At 38.0% G+C, this 20,253-nt stretch overlaps 1 protein-coding gene across 3 annotated transcripts in view; it reads left to right on the top strand.

Annotated features, from left to right (window-relative positions):
• CXADR (CXADR Ig-like cell adhesion molecule) overlaps nucleotides 1–20,253 on the top strand; it is a 59,310-nt gene that overhangs the window by 26,372 nt on the left and 12,685 nt on the right. Inside the window, exons 1-7 of one of the 3 annotated variants that reach the window (XM_043509255.1) lie at nucleotides 5,445–5,587; nucleotides 7,815–7,984; nucleotides 8,647–8,851; nucleotides 9,597–9,752; nucleotides 10,206–10,328; nucleotides 10,714–10,852; nucleotides 11,267–13,515. In XM_043509255.1, coding sequence (XP_043365190.1) covers nucleotides 7,856–7,984; nucleotides 8,647–8,851; nucleotides 9,597–9,752; nucleotides 10,206–10,328; nucleotides 10,714–10,852; nucleotides 11,267–11,534 — 1,020 coding nt within the window. In that variant the 5' untranslated portion in view covers nucleotides 5,445–5,587; nucleotides 7,815–7,855 and the 3' untranslated portion in view covers nucleotides 11,535–13,515. Of the gene's footprint in view, nucleotides 1–5,444; nucleotides 5,588–7,814; nucleotides 7,985–8,646; nucleotides 8,852–9,596; nucleotides 9,753–10,205; nucleotides 10,329–10,713; nucleotides 10,853–11,266; nucleotides 13,516–20,253 lie in introns of those variants that run through there. The other 2 variants (XM_038387765.2, XM_038387764.2) reach the window with 2 other exon arrangements.

Here is a 20,253-nt window from a genome sequence, read left to right as displayed (position 1 = left end):
TTTGATGGTCACTTTTAAGCATATTGTCTTTTACAGATCATTGACGTTGGGGAGGGATAGCTCAGTGGTTTGAGCATTGGCCTGCTAAACCCAGGGTTGTGAGTTCAATCCTTGAGGGGGCCATTTAGGGATCTGGGTCAGAATTGGGGATTGGTCCTGCTTTGAGCAGGGGGTTGGACTAGATGACCTCCTGAGATCCCTTCCGACCCTGATATTCTATGATTCTATGACTCTAGCCATTGGGATGCACTGCCCTGAGAACAAGGGCTGTATTACTGACTGTGGCCTCTGGACCACACTGCCCTGACAGCAGGGATCGTAGTACTGATGTTGGCCACTAGGCCAGACTGCCCTGATAATGGGGGCTGTATGATTTAAAAAAAATTCTGTAGTATCTGGCTGGTGAATCTTGCCCATATGCTCAGGGTTTAGCTGATTGCCATATTTGGGGTCGGGAAGGAATTTTCCTCCAGGGCAGATTGGAGAGGCCCTGGAGGTTTTTTCGCCTTCCTCTGTAGCATGGGGCCTGGTTGATTTGAGGGAGGCTTCTCTGCTCCTTGAAGTCTTTAAACCATGATTTAAGGACTTCAATAGCTCAGATATGGGTGAGGTTTTTTGTAGGAGTAGGTGGGTGAGATTCTGTGGCCTGCGCTGTGCAGGAGGTCAGACTAGATCAGAATGGTCCCTTCTGACCGTAGTATCTATGAATCTATTTAGAGTATCTAATAATGCACCATCCTGCTCTGCTTGGAAAAGAACTCTTCATATATCCTACCCATGATCAAATACTCTAGCTATTCGTGAATTTTCTAAGTGAGATACTCATCAACATACTCAGTGGCTACCCTCTGATGACGCAGGCTAGATTTGCAGTAAAACCTTTTGCCAGTATAGTAATGTTAGGGGTGTGAATTATTAGTAGTATTTATTATTGGAACAACACTTCTATATGGGGGCCGGATGTGGGGGAGCCCTAGCATAGATGCAGTTATTCCAGCAAAATGGTGTGTTATAGGTTATTTTGTTCAGTGAACTGGTATAAGCAATACCATTAAAAGCACTCGTGCCAAGATAAGCTGCGTTACACTAGGAGGGTTTGCTACTATAGCTATGCCATCAAGCTTTTTCTTGCATAACTTACGTCTAAGAAAGAATCCTTTTGCTTAGGCCTCTAAGTTGGTATTAGTGCTATGACTACTTAAATGGGAATTTTATGGCTTCTCTACTCCGTTCCCTCCCCCATCAAGATTTAAATCATAACTATATGTAAGTATCTGTTTTACTCACTTTAAAAAAAAAAATAGCCAGTTTAAGGCATTGATATTTTTCCAGAAAAAATATTTTTATGGATATATTTGAACTGATTGCATAAATTTGAGCAGAAATTATTGCATTAAAATTTTTGTAAAAGTCTTATTGTTTGCATCCTAAGATCTAAACTGTCCGCTATACTAGAAAGTTTACAGTGGCACTGCACCACAGTAAGCTCTCCAGTGTTGCTCTTTAAGCCAATGGGCAGAGAACTCTCCTGTCAGCTTAATTTATGTCAACATAAGCTGTCTTGTAGCCATAGACTAAGGGCTGGTCTACACTAAGGCAGGGATCGATGCTCCGAGATTGATCCACCGGCGGTCGATTTAGCAGGCCAAGTAAAGACCCGCCTAATCGACTGCAGATTGCTCTCCAGTCGACCCCTGTACTCTACCCCCGATGAGAAGAGTAAGGTAAGTCATGTAGACCCCGTGGTTACTCGACCTAAGTTACGTTATGTTGCGTAACATAGGTCGACTTACTGCGGTAGTGTAGACATAGCTTAAGAAATAAAACTCTGAAAGAATGACCAGGAAATGAGTAATTTATATTAATAATGTAAACAGGACATGAATTTTAACAGCCCCTTTGAAGTAGCCTTGCCTCTTTCTTCCCTTCTTTCCCCATCATTAGCCTGTAGTGTTTCTTAAAAAAATTATGTTTGGTGTTATATTACTGGTTATTTTTAGTTTAAAATGAAAACCAAAGACTCTGTAGGCACCAACTTAAAAACACATTTTTAAAATCAAACCCCTGAAAATTATTTTTGCTTTATTTACCTGTCAGCACAAAGTTCTGTTTTTCTGTTACAGTTGATGTCAACAGCTTAGGCAGTGCAAGAAATGTAGGTCTGGTAATGTTAGGTCTGGTACACTTGCTGAGAACATGACTGCATGGAAATCCCACCAGTACTATGATTACTTCAGCTGCATTGGTGGTAGCTTGGGTGGGACAAGTGTAGGGAAGAGTGTAGCAGCTTCCAACATTTTTACTACTGTCAACTTCCTACTCAGACTTTTACTAATGCAACTAAATCCGTGCTAGCACCAGTGGGAGATTCCTTAAAAGTAGGTCTTGTGTACACAAGGGTAATTATGTTAGAAGTGCTGAACACTTAATTCTAGTCTCAGTGGTTAAAAGCTTTTTGGTTTGTAAAAGGAAAATCTTCTTGAGTAAGACATTTCAGTTAACTTTCTCCCTTTACCTGTGGTGTTTTACTATTCATAGGGAGAGGCTAGGCATATTGCATCAGGAGAACATCTTCACATTCAGTTACTAGAAAGTGGGTCATTAACTCGCTGTATCGGTTGAATTCACTTTAGCATGAAATCTGTATTAGAGCAATAACTCTGCTGTAGTTAAGGTTAAGAACATCTTTCTGTTTAAAACCTAAGTCCTGTAAGTGCTCTAAAATCTATACTTGTTACTTGGTTTGCCTCATGGGAGTGTAGGGTTCCGTAAGGTGCTGTGCTCTTGTGTCCCCTACGTTACTGATCTCTAGACTGTCTCTTTGCCCATCTTATATTACCCAAAGTTTGTCTCTGTTTCAAGAGCCAGGAACCTTCCTGGGGTGCAGACTCTCTGCATGGCATGATTGTTTAATGGTCTTCTCCCCTGCTTGTCTAATTTAATGGCTTTATTTACTTTATATGCAAATATATTTCTGTTGTCCTCTGCCTGTAATCAGGTCAGAAGGTAAATACACATTTCTTTGCCTAGGGCAGGTTGGGTTCTTGCTCTGCCTCCCAAACGCATTTTAAGAACATACTTGAGCACACAACTATAACGTTTTGTGTACAGTCTGTACATACATAACACTGATTTTTCAGGACCAGCATATCACCAGTTTACATATGCCTTACATGACACCTTTATAATGTATGTTTGGGCAGTGTGTGTGACAGGCCTGCTGTGAGTTACAGTATGGGAGCCCTCTGTCAGCTGGCATTGAGGGACTCTAGGATCACAAACCCCCTAGTAGTCGTATCTAAAAAATTAGTCATTGTAGAAGGATTGTTGTATGTTCAACAAAGTGCACAATGGCTTTAAGTGCTATTCAAGCTGCAATTGAAATAATCCGATCTTTTGAATCTTGTATTGCTACATAGAATAATTGTATTTGTAACAAGTCCTTTACTGCTATGTGATCTCTGATGGATGGGTTTGTGCTTATTTTCTCTTGGCTGTATTTATTGGCTGAGACTGGAGAAAACATGGTAACAAGCAGTCGGAAATTGTATCAGGCTATAGAAATTCAGTCTGCATCTCTGTTATACTATCAGCTGCACGTAGTTTTAAAATGCACTTAAAAAAACAGTATGGGAACTGATTCCTACATGCCTTTTCTTCATACTTCCCCTGGATGGTCATTCTAGGCTGTGTTGGTTGGAGTTGAATTTAGCTGGAAGGCAGACTTGAAGATGTCTCATTCTCCTAACATCACCTCAGTGAGAGAGGGTAAAGGGGGAGGGGTGAAGAGAGAACGAGGACAGTTTTACTAGACTGATACTGAGTTGAAGGTCTTTGTTAATCTGCCCCACTGTGATGCCCTTAATACGAATTCACATAGCAACAGTAATCTAGAACAACTAGTGACTCTGCTATATTCATTTTCAAAGTGCTGTCTCTGCATAGATTGTTTCTTTCCTTTGTATTTTTAAACAAATGTAAGGTTTATTTGGTAGCAATAAAATTCTCTCTAAAAGCCTCTTAATGCCAAATGTGCTTGTTACAGTGGCTTTGGGTCTGTAGGAATCTTTTGTGACAGGTAGTATCCCACTCTTGATTGAATTGAGAGTTTTGGCTCAATCCACAGCGGGATGCTATTGTAGTTTGGAAATAATGTTTATATTTGCTTAAACATGATTCCAGAAAACCAGTTTCTAATGCATTCTGGCCTGCTAGTATAGATGGTTCCAAACTGTGTTAAACCCCTATTTTTACAGAGATGCTCTGGACTTGGTAATGATACATACACACTGGCTGGTGGTAATGTGTTGATAATATTTTTCTAGAAACTTGTTTCAACTGATGCTGTGTATTCTATAACCTCATATTGAACTGTTTGTGGGGTTGTTTCACTTGTCACATAGGAAGGCAGACAGACCAAGAGTGATTTAAGAATCTGGTTACCCTCTGACCATATGACACTTTGACCAAGTTCCCACATCTCTTCTCTGCTACTCCAATAAATAGGATGAAATTCAGTAAGGACAAATGGAAAGTACTCCACTTGGGAAGGAACAATCAGTTGCGCACACACAAAATTGGAAATGACTGCGTAGGAAAGAATACTGCGGAAAGTGGTTTGGGGGGTCACAGTGGACCACAAGCTAAATATGAGTAAACTGTGCAAAGCTATTGCAAAAAAAAAAAGCAAACATCATTCTGGGATGTATTAGCAGGAGTATTGTAAGCAAGACATGAGAAGTAATTCTTCCGCTCTACTCCATGCTGATTAGGCCTCAACTGGAGTATTGTCCCGTTCTGGGCACCACATTTCAGGAAGGATATGAACAAATTGGAGAGAATCCAGAGAAGAGCGACAAAAATGATTAAAAGTCTAGAAAACATGATCTATGAGGGAAGATAGGAAAAAACTGGGTTGGTTTAGTCTGGAAAAGAGAATACTGAGGGGGGACATAATATTTTTCAAGTACATAAAAGGTGGTTACAAGGAGGAGGGAGAAAAATTGTTTTTCTTAACCTCTGTGGATAGGACAAGAAGCAATTGGCTTGAATTGCAGCAGGGGAGGTTTAGGTTGGACATTAGGAAAAACTTCCTAACTCTCAGGGTGGTTAAGCTCTGGAATAAATTGCCTAGAGAGGTTGTGGAATCGCCATCATTGGAGATTTTTAGGAGCAGGTTAGACAAACACTTGTCAGGAATGGTACATATAATACTTAGTCCTGCCATGAGTTCAGGGGACCTCTCAAGGTCCCTTGCAGTCGTATGATTCTATGAAATGTTTTTCCCCCCCAGAATTTATCACTTAATAATTGAATGTAGGTGTTTAAGCAAAGTAGCATTATAAATAGAAGTGGGAGGAAGGACCAAATTTTTCTTGTAGTTCTGCATCTATGTAATCAAAAGAGTGCTGAGGAATTTCTAACAGTCAGATTCTCCTCAGCCACCTGGGACTTGGTGGAATCTGATTCTGAGAACTCCTCATCTGAGAAGACGTTCCTCTGGCTGTCATTTGAAGGTAGCTTTGACTTCAGTTTTGCAGCAAGGCTGACAACTCATCTTGAAACAAATTTTACCTAAGACAGAATGGTGAATCTCAGAGTTGTCCCTGTTAAGTTTTAGTACAATAACTCCTCACTTAACATTTGTAGTTATGCTCCTGAAAAATGCTACTTTAAATGAAAGGATGTTAAGCGAATCCAATTTCCTCATAAGAATTAATGTAAATGGGAGGGTTAGGTTCCAGGGAAATGTTTTTTGTCAGACAAGACTATTTTTATATATATAATATATAAATACACACTCACTCACTCACTCAAGTTGTAAAGAAACAATTTAATACTGTATAAAGCAATGATGATTGTGAAGCTTGGTTGAGGTGGTGGAGTCAGAGGGTGGGATATTTCCCAGGGAATGCCTTACTGCTAAATGATGAACTAGCCCTTGGCTGAGCCCTCAAGGATTAACATATTGTTATTAATGTAGCCTCACACTCTACAAGGCAGCACAAATGGAGGGAGGAGACACAGCATGGCAGAGAGAGACAGGTGGGGGTGGGAGGATGTGAGAGAAAGAGACTGAGACCATGTGAGAGGGAGGGCATGTCTACACTGGCACTTTACAGTGCTGCAACTTCCTTGCTCAGGAGTGTGAAAAAACACCCCCCCCCCCCCCCCCGAGCGCTGTAACGTGCCAGTATAGACAGTGTACCAGCACTACGTCCCTCATAGAGGTGGGGTTTTTAAGAGCGCTGGGAGAGCTCTCTTCCTGCACTTGCCCCAACTACACAAGCCATGTTAAAGTGCTGTCATGGCAGCACTTAACGTTGCCAGTGTAGACTAGCCCAGAGACACACATTGCCCTTTAAGTACGCTGACCCCAGTTGAGACATCAGCTGCTGCCAGCAAGCTCCCTCCATTTTGAGCCCTGTCGTGTCCCTCTGCTCCTGCTCTGTGGAGATGTTTTATATTGGAGCATTGCATAACTTTAAATGAGCATGTTCTCTAATAGATCAGCAACAAAACAACATAACCGGGATGACGTTAAGTGAGGAGTTACTGTACAGAATTTTAGTTTTACTACTTCAGGTAAGAAATTACCATTTGTAAACCACTTAACCTTCTAGTCTGTCGCAAATGTTAACTTTCAGCAAGATGTTCACACTCAACAATAGATTCAAAACAACAAATACTTTTCTAGTTCATCTCATAATTTATAGTGAAATATTCCTCTTGGAACATTTCCTGATTGCTAAACAAATACTGTGTGATTCTGCTATAAAGCACATGACAGGTGAACACATGTAGATTTAAGATAGCTTCTGGCCGCTTACTTAAATCTTTTTTTATGTAAATCCTGTTTGGTCATTGTTTAGTTTATCTTTCTTCTTTTGAAGCATTAGATAGAGCGGAATCTGTCGCTTGGAAACATATTGTTCTTTGAGCATACCATGCAAATGAGGATTATGCTGAGTTTTCCAGGGGATCAGGCAGAAAAGGCTAACGCAAAAATTAAATCTAAAAAACTCAGTAGGATTTTTGGAAAAGATTAATCCACCCATTCCTTTAAAGCAAAATGATCCTTATGTTTCAAGAACAAGTAATTTAAGTTCAAGATTTCACAACTATCCTGTCAGACTTAACTGACCTTAGCAGTATGCTATATGTCCACATCTTCCCAGAGAGGTAGCGTTAGGATTGTGGTATGCTTTTACTGTTGACATGAAAAAGTCACTGTCAAAGGGTTTTAGTTATGATATGTATGCTTTCTATAGGACTTCTGTTGCATAAAACTAGGGTGTGTTTGTGTAGGAGATAGAAAATGAGGAAGGGTGTAGCTTTTCCTGATTCAAGTGACTATTTATAGGACTCCCAGGTTGACTGATTAACATTATATCCAGTTTGCTTCATTGTTCAGAAACACAGTATGGCACAGGGTTTGTTGGGTAAGCTCTGCTAAAAATATGTCTGACTAGACAATTCTAGTTCTGTACACTGAACCATGTATTATGGCTAAGATTTTCAAAAGTGAGTGCCTAAAGTTAGGCATCTGTATAAGCAGGCTGACTTTCAAAGATGCTGAGCTCCAAGCAGTTTCTGTTACAGTGAAGGGAGCTGTTGGGTGCTCAGAACTTTGGATAATTGGGCAACTTCCTTGGTATCCACTTTTGAAAATCTTGGCCTGTGCCTAATGGAAAGTTTTATCATAAAAGCTGAATGTTTATCCACAGATTTGAGTTATTGTTTGTTGAATTAGTAGAGGTTTAACACTTGTTTATACCATCACTTTTTTTCTTCTCTTCCCCCCCCCCCCCCAGGTCTAACAAAAGGCCTAAAGATAACTTCAACTGAGCAGCTTATGGTTGAAAAAGCTCAAGGAGAGAAAGTTACATTGCCATGTACATTCACTGTCTCACCAGAAGATCAAGGCCCACTAGATATTGAATGGGTCTTAATACCAATAGATAATCAAAAGAAGGAACAAACAGTGAGTAGAGACAGCTTTTTAGAGATCTTTTAATTCCTAGCTGTTTAGTGTTAAAGCTTTCTGCCCATAAACACCTCTTGTTCTCTGAATTTTGTCTCTTTCAGGTCAGGGCACTTGTGATCTTGCATGTCTGTGAAGCATCATGCACAGGAATAGTAAACAATTAATTCCAGTTATATAAACATAATTAAGATCTAGAAGGACAAGTGATTGCTCCTTATAAGTTATTGAATTGTAAAGCGAAAATAACTCCAGGATAATTTAATTTTTCATTTTTTCAGTTACTGATAAAGATAATGCTGTGTTGAACCAAACAAGTCAGCTTTTTCTAAGAAAATACATAAAAAATTCTTAGATCTTAAAATATGTTAGCCCCCTTCCCATTCCATTCTTTAGAAGCAATACCAGTAAATTTAGATGAGCCCCTTCGTGCAGAGGTTTACAGTATTAGAATGTAGCAATTTTAAACAGCTATTAATAGAGCTTATTCATTTCCCATCAGATAAATTGCATTGTGTGGGTTTTTTATTGTTCTAGTTAGAATTATTTTTACACATGAAAAGATGACTTCCAAAGAAATAGAACTGTGGTTCATTTGAAATATTCAAATTGCTATGCAGATTTTGTTTGAAGAAAATACCCGTTTTTTTCCTTTTCTTTAGATCATTATGTACTCTGTAGACAGGATTTATAATGATTACTATGAAGCTATGAGCGGACGGGTACAGTTCACTAATCCTGATCCCAAATCTGGTGATGGCTCCGTAGATATCCTGAATCTAAAGTCAACAGACACAGGCACATACCAGTGCAGAGTGAAGAAAGCTCCTGGAGTTGAAAGCCAAAAAATACAATTGACTGTGCTTGGTAAGATAACTTGTACGGACGCTATATGCTGTATATGTTTTTGAGGGCAAATTGTTACATGCCATATTACATTTGACACTTAAAATGACAGAGGTGCTTGTGTAAAATAAATTCATAATCAATACTGAATTGTAAGTGGATAAATTGTTATTTAGTAGGGCTGTCAAGTGATTTAAAAACAACATTAATCGCAAGATTAAAAACATTAATCACAGTTGTAATCGCACTGTTAAACAATAATAGAATACCATTTATTTAAATTTTTCTGGGTTTTCTATATTTTCAAATAGAGGGTTGGGTGGGAGCTCTGGACTTCAACCTTGCTCAGGGTTCCAGCCCCTCTTGGTGTATGGGGTTCCAGCCCCTATGTGCCGCTGATGCCTTCCACCCTCACACACGTATGTGATTAATGTGTTAATTTTTTTAACACGTTAAATTTGCTTTCAGTTAATAGCAGGTGTTAACTGCGATTAATTGACAGCCCTATTATTTAGTGCTCAAAAATTAGAGGATTGATACCCCTCCTCCCCCAGTGGAATAGGGAGGAGGACAAAAATGTAGAAATAATTAACATTTCTTGAAAATGGCTCTAAAATTGGTTTGCCCTTGTAGGAAATATAAGCGTTAAAAAACATAGGCTGATTTCAAGTTTTGTGCAGTGAAAAATGATTTACTTGCTAAGGCTTAATTAATGGTCACCATAACTGACTTTTAATTTAATTTTAAATAATACTTTATTTATTAGTAAAGCCAGCAAGGACTAAATGCTACATTGAAGGATCACAAGAAACTGGAAGAGACATTACCCTGAAATGTGTATCAGAAGAAGGCTCCCCACTCTTGTCCTACAGCTGGAGAAAATTAACTGGCACAGAGGAACTTCCGGCAACATCATTATTGAGTAATGTTTATCCTTCATTATTTTAATATATTTAAGATGGGTAATAGACCTTGTGGTCATGTTTTTATTTTACCTTGAAATGCTAAGCTTTTTTTAATGCGTAGGCTTAATGTCTTAAGACCTGGTACCTCTCAGATTACCTGTGTTAAACACATCCCTTACACTCTTGGCAAGGAAATATTCTCAGCAGATGAGTGGTATGGAGTACCAAGACTTAATACTGAAATTAAATACTATGGAATCAACTTCCAGTTATTCATAAAAGAATGATAGTATTACATATGACAGCTCTTTGCAGCTTGACAGATGTCTCATTTTTTTTCAAACTAATGTCAACATAATTAAGAAACTGACTTTTTAAATAAATTTGTTGTAATGGATTAACACCTTTGTACATATTGAATAATAACCATTAATGGAAAATTTTAACCAAAGTTTCTTCAATATTTGTAGATAAAGATACAGGTGAACTGTCTCTGAAAAATGCCTCTGAGGAGTACTCTGGTACATACAGTTGTGTGGCTGCAAACAGAGTTGGCACTGATGACTGTTTCGTTGTGCTAAATGTCACTCCTCGTAAGTACTTGCTGTATAGTAGTTGCCGCAAAATCAGAAATGTTGATAAATGAGTTAAAGAAATAGTCGTTTGATCGTTTTGTAATCTATAAAAGAAATATACTGTAGAACAGGTAGCTGAAAGCATTTTTAATTTTGTCATATTTTTGAGTATTGAGCATTCTTTCAGCTCCTATAAATGTCAGCCTTTTGACTTGTCATTCCATGTGAATTAAGATTTTTTTTTGTTTATTTAAACATGTGTATAAGTACTGATCTATCAGTTCAGTAATATTTCTCAGTATAGGAAACATTTGTTTTTATTTTAAGATGTAAGGAGAATTCTCTAGATATGCAAATTAAGTTAAAGGCCAGTATCGTAGTAATTTGTGTTAATCTATTTTAGCCATAAATACAGCTGGCACAATTGCTGGAGCAGTTATTGGAACTCTTCTGGGTCTCTTTTTATTGGCCTTTCTCATCTTCTGTTGCTGTAAGAAACGTAAAGAGAAAAAATATGAAAAAGAAGTGCATCATGATATTAGGTAATGACCTTTTGTCTTTACCCTTTGAACAGTAATATCTGAAACTAGAACATAACTTCCTCTTAATGTTTTTTTCGTAGGTAATATATTCATTATGACTGATTAGAATTCTGCATTGAGCTAAGCCAGTACATTAAGCCAGTGTGACAGCTAAGCCTATAACCTTATACTTCTAATGTAGTATACATTAATATGCCTGTATCCTATTTTCTGATATGTTTCAATGTTTTGTTCAGTTAAAAAGGATTCTGAAAGTGGTAAATATTTGAAACACATTTTGTTTAAAGTAATGAACAGTATTAATGTTTTTGCTACTTTTATTTTTGGAATAGAAAAAGAGTAGACATTTTACAAATCCCTCAAAACGCCAGTACGTTCTTGGTTTAAACCGTTTTTATTTTTAACTATTTTCAGAGAGGATGTTCCTCCTCCAAAGAGTCGTACTTCAACAGCACACAGCTATATAGGCAGTAATCGTTCTTCCCTGGGTTCAATGTCTCCCTCCAATATGGAAGGTTACGCCAAGACTCCATATAATCAAGTACCAAGTGAAGACTTTGAACGTCCTTCTGGTCAAAACTCAAACTTTCCACCATCAAAGGTAGCTGCACCTAATCTAAGTAGAATGGGAGCTGTCCCTGTGATGATTCCAGCACAAAGCAAGGATGGGTCCATAGTATAGAATGGTGCTAATTTATGCTTTTTTTTTTAAATTATTCTTTACAAATATTAAAAACAAAACAAAAAACCTTGTTCCAACCTACATTTAAAAAGTGCACAAAATTGTCCTTGAAGAAAATGAACAGTTAGTTTGAACAGCCATCACTTTTGCTTATTAATTTTAAACTGTTGTTAAAATATATTAATTAAAAGCTTCAGCAAAAGCATTTAAGTTCCTAATGAGACATGAAACAACGGAGGTATTTGAATTTTAGATGAAGAAACACCATATCAGCTAGATGTGGAATTCTGAATATGAAACACAACATTGTGTATTTTTGACAGTGAAAAGACATTGCAACTGTACTCCATGAAATTAGATTTCCAGAGACTTCACCCTCAAAATTTGGAATGATTTAAATATTTTGACTCCTTTGGCCATTCTGTGATGATGGCTACAGTGGCTGAAGTACTTGAATGACCTAAATATTTTACTGAAAGTCTGTGGAAATCTTTACCTTTCGTAATGTGCTTTTTGGGGCATCTTCTGAATTGCTGAGAACTCGTATACCATGGGCTACCAGTTGCAATTACTTGAACCCGATCAACTAATAAACTTGATTTTGGGATTAAGTGCAACAAGTGGAAATGCTACAGGAGATCTTGCAAGCTTTATGAAAGCCCAATTTTAAGAGAAGCTCATTTTATTATAGTCATGCCAAGCAACCCAAGACTGTTCACTGGCATTAAAGGGGCATGATCAAGTTTATACCAACTTGTTACTCATGGAACCTAGTCTTCCAAAACTTCAGATCAGCTGTTGTTTTCCCATGAAAAATGGATATGTGTTTGTGGACAAATAGTTAAATTATGCAGGACAGATATTTATCTGTCTTAAGATTTTCAGAACCTTGCTTTAGTTTTCTAAATCTCACTTTAAGTTTCTAAATCCATATTTTGATTCCAAAGAGGCACACAAACTCCATCTGGATTTAATGGGAAATGAGTGCTCATCAGTTCGTAAAATCTGCCCACTTATTTTGGAAACTTATTTTTGACCCTAGTGTATATATACACAATACAACTTTAATCTGCTATTTTAGGACATTCTGTAAACAGGTTTTGTACAAAGAATTTGTAAAAGGGGTAAAAGAGCTTGGTCCTCGGTGTCCCCATTAAAAACAAACCAACCTCTAAATATTGGTACCAAACACTTAATTACATTTACTTTCTCATAACAAAAATAGAATTTCAAATAATTTCTCCTCTTCATGCACTGTGGTTATCCAAAATTGTAGATATAGAACTAAAATTCATTTTTTTGTTTTTTTAAAAAAAAAAAAACCTTTCACAATTTACAAACTTTAAAAAAAAAAAAAGCTTTTGAGTGCGATTTCTGTACTAGTCTCAGACTTATTAAAGTACGGTTGATATCTAGTGATAGCTATTGGGTTGTTGTGGATAGTATATTTGAATTTTGCATCATTTTGAGTCTTTGAAAGTAATTTTTTTCAAAACAAAGAATTTTGTAAATTTAAAATGTCACTAGTGGATACTAAACTGCCAAATATTTTTCAAACTGAAAAGGAAGATCTTATTTAAGGTAAATGTCCGAACTACCTGTGTGAAAGATACTAGGTATATCTGTATTACAATGATGTGAGACAAAAGGTTTTCTCAAGAGTTTAGGGAAGCTTTAGGCTATAGTGTCTTTTTTTTTTTCTATAGCTGATTAGGCCTGTGAAATTATTCAGCTTGCTCTTAGATGTTTGTCCTAGTTATAGGTAGATACATAATTTTTGATCTGGATTATTACGTAGAGTATATAAACCCTTTTCATTCTGAATTTAGAGAATGAAGTAGATATTAAGTATTTTAGATATGTATAAAACTTTCCACATTTTGGGACATCTTTTTTTAGATTGTAATCAGATACTGTTAGAACTAAGATACTTTTATCTTTCATATGTGCCTTTCCAATAAACTTTTATGCCTGATTGTAACTTACGTTTTTTAAAGAAATTTCTGGTGCCTGAATTGCTCTTTCTTGAAGGGTGCTTCTTAAACATGAAGGTACAGACTTCACAATACTGTGACCTGATTTCTTCTTACATACTTTATATTTATACCTCTTCCTGCCAATATTTTGGATGTGGCTTAAGTAACTCTGCATTATGTTCTGTATGTCAAAGCGCTTCAGTTTTGCTTGAACTTCTCTTTACAAGCTAGTAAATGTTATGTTCCTGAAAACTGTTCACTTTCATTGTAGTACCAGATTGGATGATTAGAACCCTCACATGTGATACGTGCTACTTTGTAATTGTTTTCCAGACACATGAATACAAAAGTTTAATAAAAAAAACAAACCTTAATTTTAAGGAATGTTTGAAAGTGTAGTACAGCAGTTCTTAAACTATGGGTGGGGACCCCAAAGTGGGTTTTGACCAAAGTGGGGTTCCCAGGGCTGTCTTAGACTTGCTGGGGGCCATGGCTGAAGCCTGAGCCCCCCCCCACCCAGGCCAAATCCGAAGCCAGAGGGCTTCAATCCTAGGCGGGGGGGGGGGGACTCAGGTTACAGGCACCCTGCCTGGGGCTGCAGCTTTTGGGCTTTGGCTTGCTGCCGCCCCCACCTTCCCCCCGCCAGCAGGGCTTGGGCAGACTCAGGCTTTGGTCCACCACTCCTGGGGTGGTGGTGTAACTTTTGTGGTCAGAAGGGTATTGCAGTGGAATGAAGTTTGAGAACCCCTGGTGTGGGGAATGAAGACAATCTCTTCCCGTATCCAGTTATAAACGCTGAAGAGAGGCTGTCACAGTTGAATGATATATTGATACATCAAATATTTTATCTACCCCTAAAGTAAGGTGTTTATTATTTTTAAAATGCTGTTATGTCAATCTTGAAAACTGATCTGCTGTGCAAAACAGGAGGTAAAGCAGAGATTAAAAGCCACCACTAGGGCTGGGCAACTAGCTAACCGTCTAAAGTGCTTGATTAATCCATCTGTGGACGTTTGTGAGATGGGCTCTCATTGCACTGTCCAATACTCCATACTCCTGTCAGGTAGCAGGCAAGATACTGAACAACATAAATGTATTACACTAAAGCAGGTGTAGCTGCATTTGTGCATATTTAATTCCCTGTCAGCTCACAAGAAAGGAATAAGTGATAAAGTGGAAGGACAGCATGATATGCCCTCAGAATATAGCTTTTAGGCCTTGTAGCCTTGACAATGTCTGTTTATGAAATTGCATGGAAGATAAAGTAACAGAAATTGATACTGTCCTCTGAAATACATAGGACTACCTACTTGTGATAGACTTTGCCTCAAGTATCTAACATCCAGGCCTATTGAACGTACAAAACATTATTATGAAGGCCACATTATTACTACTATAAATTTGATTAATATCACAAAATAAATATTTTAGTAAATTGTTTTTTTCCTTTAAATTCACACATCTAATTTATTTAAAGCAGATACCAGATTAACAATGTATTGTCTATTTAGAAGGGGAATGGATGGGACCAAATAGCTTGTCCCAATATTCCCCCCTCCTCCCAATTAGAGTGTTGTTACAAATAAGGCTTCTAAGGAAAACTCTTACAGGTAGCAAGGACAGCTAGTTCATTGATTAGAACACACCATCCTCAATACCTCATTCATGCAGTTTTATTTTGAAGATAAACTCTTTTGTAAATATTAAATCAAAATTAACTGAAGAAGTAATAACTAGTTAATTGGATGACTGAAAATTTACTTTTCCATTGTCAATGAGGCATACTCTGATTTTAGTTTGGGATGAATAAAGTGCGACAGCCTTATGTAATTTGAAAAAAACACTATATTAGACCAGATATCATAAACTTCCTTTTAATATACTTTTTGAAACAGATATTTAAAGGTGTTTTTGTGAGGCATTATTTTACACTGACATTTCATGAGTAAATTTTTTAGCATTTAGTGTGTTAAAAATGCCTTGTTCCAGTTGAACAAAATAAATACCCATCATATTTTTGTAAATGCCATTAATTGTGATACATTGCCTATTCAGAAATATACAAAAGTACACATTTAATCTAATGTTGTGTTAGTATATTGTTACATGTCAGATTAAATGTCCTCATACCTTTTGTTTAGTAACAATACAACTAAGTGTTAAAATGTGTTTCAAATATTTATCTTTAAATCAGGGCTTTCCTGCAATAAAGGAAGCCAACAGTATAGAAAGTAGTTTTCATGGCAGACTTTTGTTCTTTGTACTCTTGCCAGGTAGGAAGAAAGACCGCATTAGGTTCGTTGTATCACTTAAAACCTACAAACACTGCATTAAGTGTTTGTTTATAGGGCCTTTGGGCTTCTCAATGATGAGTACATTTCAACTTAATTATAGACTCATAGAATATCAGGGTTGGAAGGGACCTCAGGAGGTCATCTAGTCCAACCCCCTGCTCAAAGCAGGACCAGTCCCCAGCTAAATCATCCCAGCCAGGGCTTTGTCAAGCCTGACCGTAAACACTTCTAAGGAAGGAGATTCCACCACCTCCCTAGGTAACGCATTCCAGTGTTTCACCACCCTCCTAGTGAAAAAATGTTTCCTGATATCCAACCTAAACCTCCCCCACTGCAGCTTGAGACCATTACTCCTTGTTCTGTCATCTGTTACCACTGAGAACAGTCTAGATCCATCCTCTTTGGAATCCCCTTTCAGGTAGTTGAAAGCCGCTATTAAATCCCCCCTCATTCTTCTCTTCTGCGGACTAAACAATCCCAATTCCCTCAGCCTCTCCTCATAAATGTTCCAGTCCCCTAATCATTTTTGTTGCCCTCCGCTGGACACATCCTTCTTGTAGTGTGGAGCCCAAAACTGGACACAGTACTCCAGATGAGGCTTCACCAATGTCGAATAGACGGGAATGATCACGTCCCTCGATCTGCTGGCAATGCCCCTACTTATACATCCCAAAATGTCATTGGCCTTCTTGGCAACAACGGTACGCTGTTGACTCATATCCAGCTTCTCGTTCACTGTAACCCCTAGGTCCTAACTGCTGCCTAGCCATTCAGTCCCTAATCTGTAGCAGTGCATGGGATTCTTCTGTCCTAAGTGCAGGACTCTGCAGTTGTCCTTGTTGAACCTCATCAGATTTCTTTTGGCCCAATCCTCTAATTTGTCTAGGTCCCTCTGTATCCTATCCCTACCCTCCAGCATATCTACCTCTCCTCCCAGTTTAGTGTCATCTGCAAACTTGCTGAGGGTGCAATCCACACCATTTATGAAGATATTGAACAAAACCGGCCCGAGGACAGACCCTTGGGGCACTCCACTTGATACCGGCTGCCAACTAGACATGGAGCCATTGATCACTTCCCGTTGAGCCCGACAATCTAACCAACTTTCTATCCACCTTTATAGTCCATTCATCCAGCCCATATTCTAAAGCAATATTGTCTAATGGAGTAAATGTCTGCAACTGGAAAAAGGTATTCAGTACTTCACATGCACAAAGCATAGTATTTGATATTGGTATGAATTTCAGCATGAGGTTCTATATTTAACTTTTAAGAATTTAAAGTAGAAGCACCGAAATTTGTAGGAGTCCATTTGTAAAAATAAATAAATAAAAATAATACAAGAATGCTGTAGTTTTTCATGACAGACTTGTGTACTTTTTGAAATAAATCTGTTAGAGAAAACCGTAGTCTCTTTATTCTAAAGCAGAGCTTGTTTGTGTCTTTAGTTTTCTCTTCCTCTTGTACTCTTTTAAGCATACTAATAAATGTGACTGTCCCTACCACACTTGTGCTCATCTTGTTCTTTCTTATTCCTCCTTTTGTTACCGCTTTCAAATTGAATGAAAAATAGCAGTTAAAACTGACTGGATATTTTAAACTTTTCTGTGGATATAGGCATGCACCTTCAGATTCTCTAACTTGATTACTCATTAGAATATAGATTATAGCTTAGATTGATTTTTAAATTGGGTTAATTATCCACTTTCCATTGCAGGTATAAAATATTTGAATATAAAGTTGTTCCACCAGGAACTTAACCATTATTATTGTAGATGTCCAAGTGAATACTATTCCTAACATTTGTTAACCAGTCAAACACAAGTTGCTCATTTTAAGTGTTGTTTAAAGTATTTTACTAATGTGTTAAATTTGGTCTGAAGCCTGTAAATGTGGCAAATTCTTAGTGTATGAGTATAGATTTCTAGTGGTGTTCAGTTCCTCAAATTTTGAATTTAAAATTTCATTGATTTCTATACATTTATATTTAAGTTAAATTTGTGTAATTAAAAATTTGTTCTATGCATATGAGCATTGGATCTGTATTTATAATAGGCATGAATACCACTAAGGGCTTAAGGAAGTAATGTATATACATAACTGACTTCTTTACAATCTGAAAATACTCTGAAAAAGATACATGTCTACATATGTTAATGCATGCTTAATTAAATCTGTACAGGGCCAAGCACATTTTGAAATTTGCTTCAATATATATAATTAATGGTTGATCAATGGTGCTTAAGAAGTGAGCACACTAATGAAAAACCTGTAATGACAATGGCTGATTTCCCCATATATAGCTGTCCTTTTCTGTCCTTCGAGTACAGAAGAGTTTTGTTTTAATATAGCCCAGAAATCAAAATAAGCAGAAAACTTAAGGCAGAATGCAAGGAAACTAAGAGATCAATGTTCTAAATCTAACAAGTTTCAATTGAGGAAAAACTGATCTGATTTTAAAATGTTCATAAACAGGCTAGACAGTATGTCCCTTACCAAGTGTCATGAGCCATCTCCAAAGCGACCCAGTTTCTTCAGTTGGGGATGAGGAATACCTCTGGAAAAAGTAATGCCTGAAAAGAGGACCAATCAGAAAAAAGGTCAAGTGAGATTAACAATTATAGAATACGTATTCTGCAATAGAAATGAGATTGCTGACGCTCATTTAACAATCTGGATCAAATGGTTTCCCTCAATGGCTGAACCTAGAAGGAAGAGGGAGCAATCATCACTTACTAGATTTTTTTTCCTGACCAGCTGCATTTCCTTCACCCTGGATGCTGTGTTGTCAGTTAATCTTCTGCCTAAACTCCGGGCAAACACCTTCTAGTTCTTTATAAAGCAAGCAGCGACCTGGACCGGCAGAAGATGCACAGGTACGGCAGTGCCCAAATTTCTTCAGTGGCAATTGTGATGTCCATTTTTGCTCTTCCTTGAGATAGAGTACAACAGACCGAAACTTAGTCTGCTTCCCCTTTGAGCATAAAGACCTCTTTCATGTCAGTGGAAGCAGCCTTGAAATTTCTGGGTACCCCTGTCTGAGTATTCTTGCTTCTCTGTTTTGGTGACTAATGCATCCCCCTCGGCCTGGGCCCTCACTGGGCAGCCAATGTTAGAAGCTGAAACTCACATTCCTCTTCCCCTTTCAGGACAGGCAGTCTTTCATAAGATCACCTGAGCTATGTTATGTTTTACTTTTCCCCTGGGCAGTGTCCCACCTTACCCTCCCCCTGGTCCAGTTTTCATCACTCCCTTCCCCAGTGGCATAGCGAGGTGGAGAAATCAGGGGGAGCGAAGATTTAAAAAAAAAAAAAAAAAAAAAGTACCACCCGCTAGTACTCACCCAGCAGCACTCCAGGTCTTCAGCAGCACTTCGGCATCGGGTCCTTCAGTTGCACTGCCCGCTCCCCCGCAACTAGGCTGCTACCCTTCCCGCTTCAGGACTTCAAGGGGAGGGGGTGGAGTCCAGAACCACTACAGCTAGATGGCTAAAAGTCCTGTGTTTCCACATAAACTGCGTAGTCGTCTTCCCCTGAACCATTTATAGCCCACTGTACTAGAACCATGACCTATCCCATGGGCTGAAAGGAAAAGGGCTTCAGCAAGGGACTTGTGTAAAGCTGCCAAATGATGATCCTTAGGTACCTATATGCCACTATAGATTTGTTGTGTCAGCTTTGGCAGATACTGTCCTTAGAAGGAGCATCTTGACCAGCTATTTTTCCACCAGAACGAGGGAGTCGGTGTGCACTCTCTATATCTGGTTGATCCAGATTGTCAAATAAGTAGGAACAGAGAGAAATTTTCTACTGGTAAATTGGGTTTTTGTGAAGAAGCATTTGACTGGGATTCTTCCAGACCTTAATTACGTTAGTGCTGATAATTAGTTATTAGCCTTGCTATTTTAGAAAACATTTTAGTCACTTTAGGTTTGCCCATATCTAATTGTTTCCATAAGCATCTTTAAAGGCTAGGGAATAATCCACCTAAAGAAAGTGTACAAAAGCAGCCTGTAGATAGTGTCGCTGAGTAAGGAGGATAAGCTATTGGAAGCTGATTGGTCACTAGTAAGTTCAAAGAGGAAAGCCCCATGGTCTAGAGCCTGCCAGCTATCTTGTGGCAGAAACTTGAATTACAGGAAGGGAAAATCTCACTTTCTAGGAAAAGCAGGAGTTCAATAAAGGAAAAAATAGAAATGTATACATGCCAGAAGCTCTGATTTTTCCAAAATTTTATTTATTTTTAATTTATATAACATACTTAGAACTATAAGTTAAATCAAAATTGGCACAGGTTCTGCTAAAACAAACTGCAAACTCCCTAGCAAAGAATACCACCACCACCACACTCCCATTCTCATAAACTAATTCTTCGGTTTTCTGGACATTTCAATTAGGATCCATCAACCAGTGAGTGAAATAAGTTCCGTGACAAAATCCCTGCTTCCAG

This window comes from Dermochelys coriacea, chromosome 1, assembly GCF_009764565.3.
Source record: "Dermochelys coriacea isolate rDerCor1 chromosome 1, rDerCor1.pri.v4, whole genome shotgun sequence".
NCBI classification, from domain to species: domain Eukaryota; kingdom Metazoa; phylum Chordata; order Testudines; family Dermochelyidae; genus Dermochelys; species Dermochelys coriacea.
The sequence above is the reverse complement of the archived record's forward strand: the minus strand, read 5'-3'. Positions and strand labels throughout refer to the sequence as shown.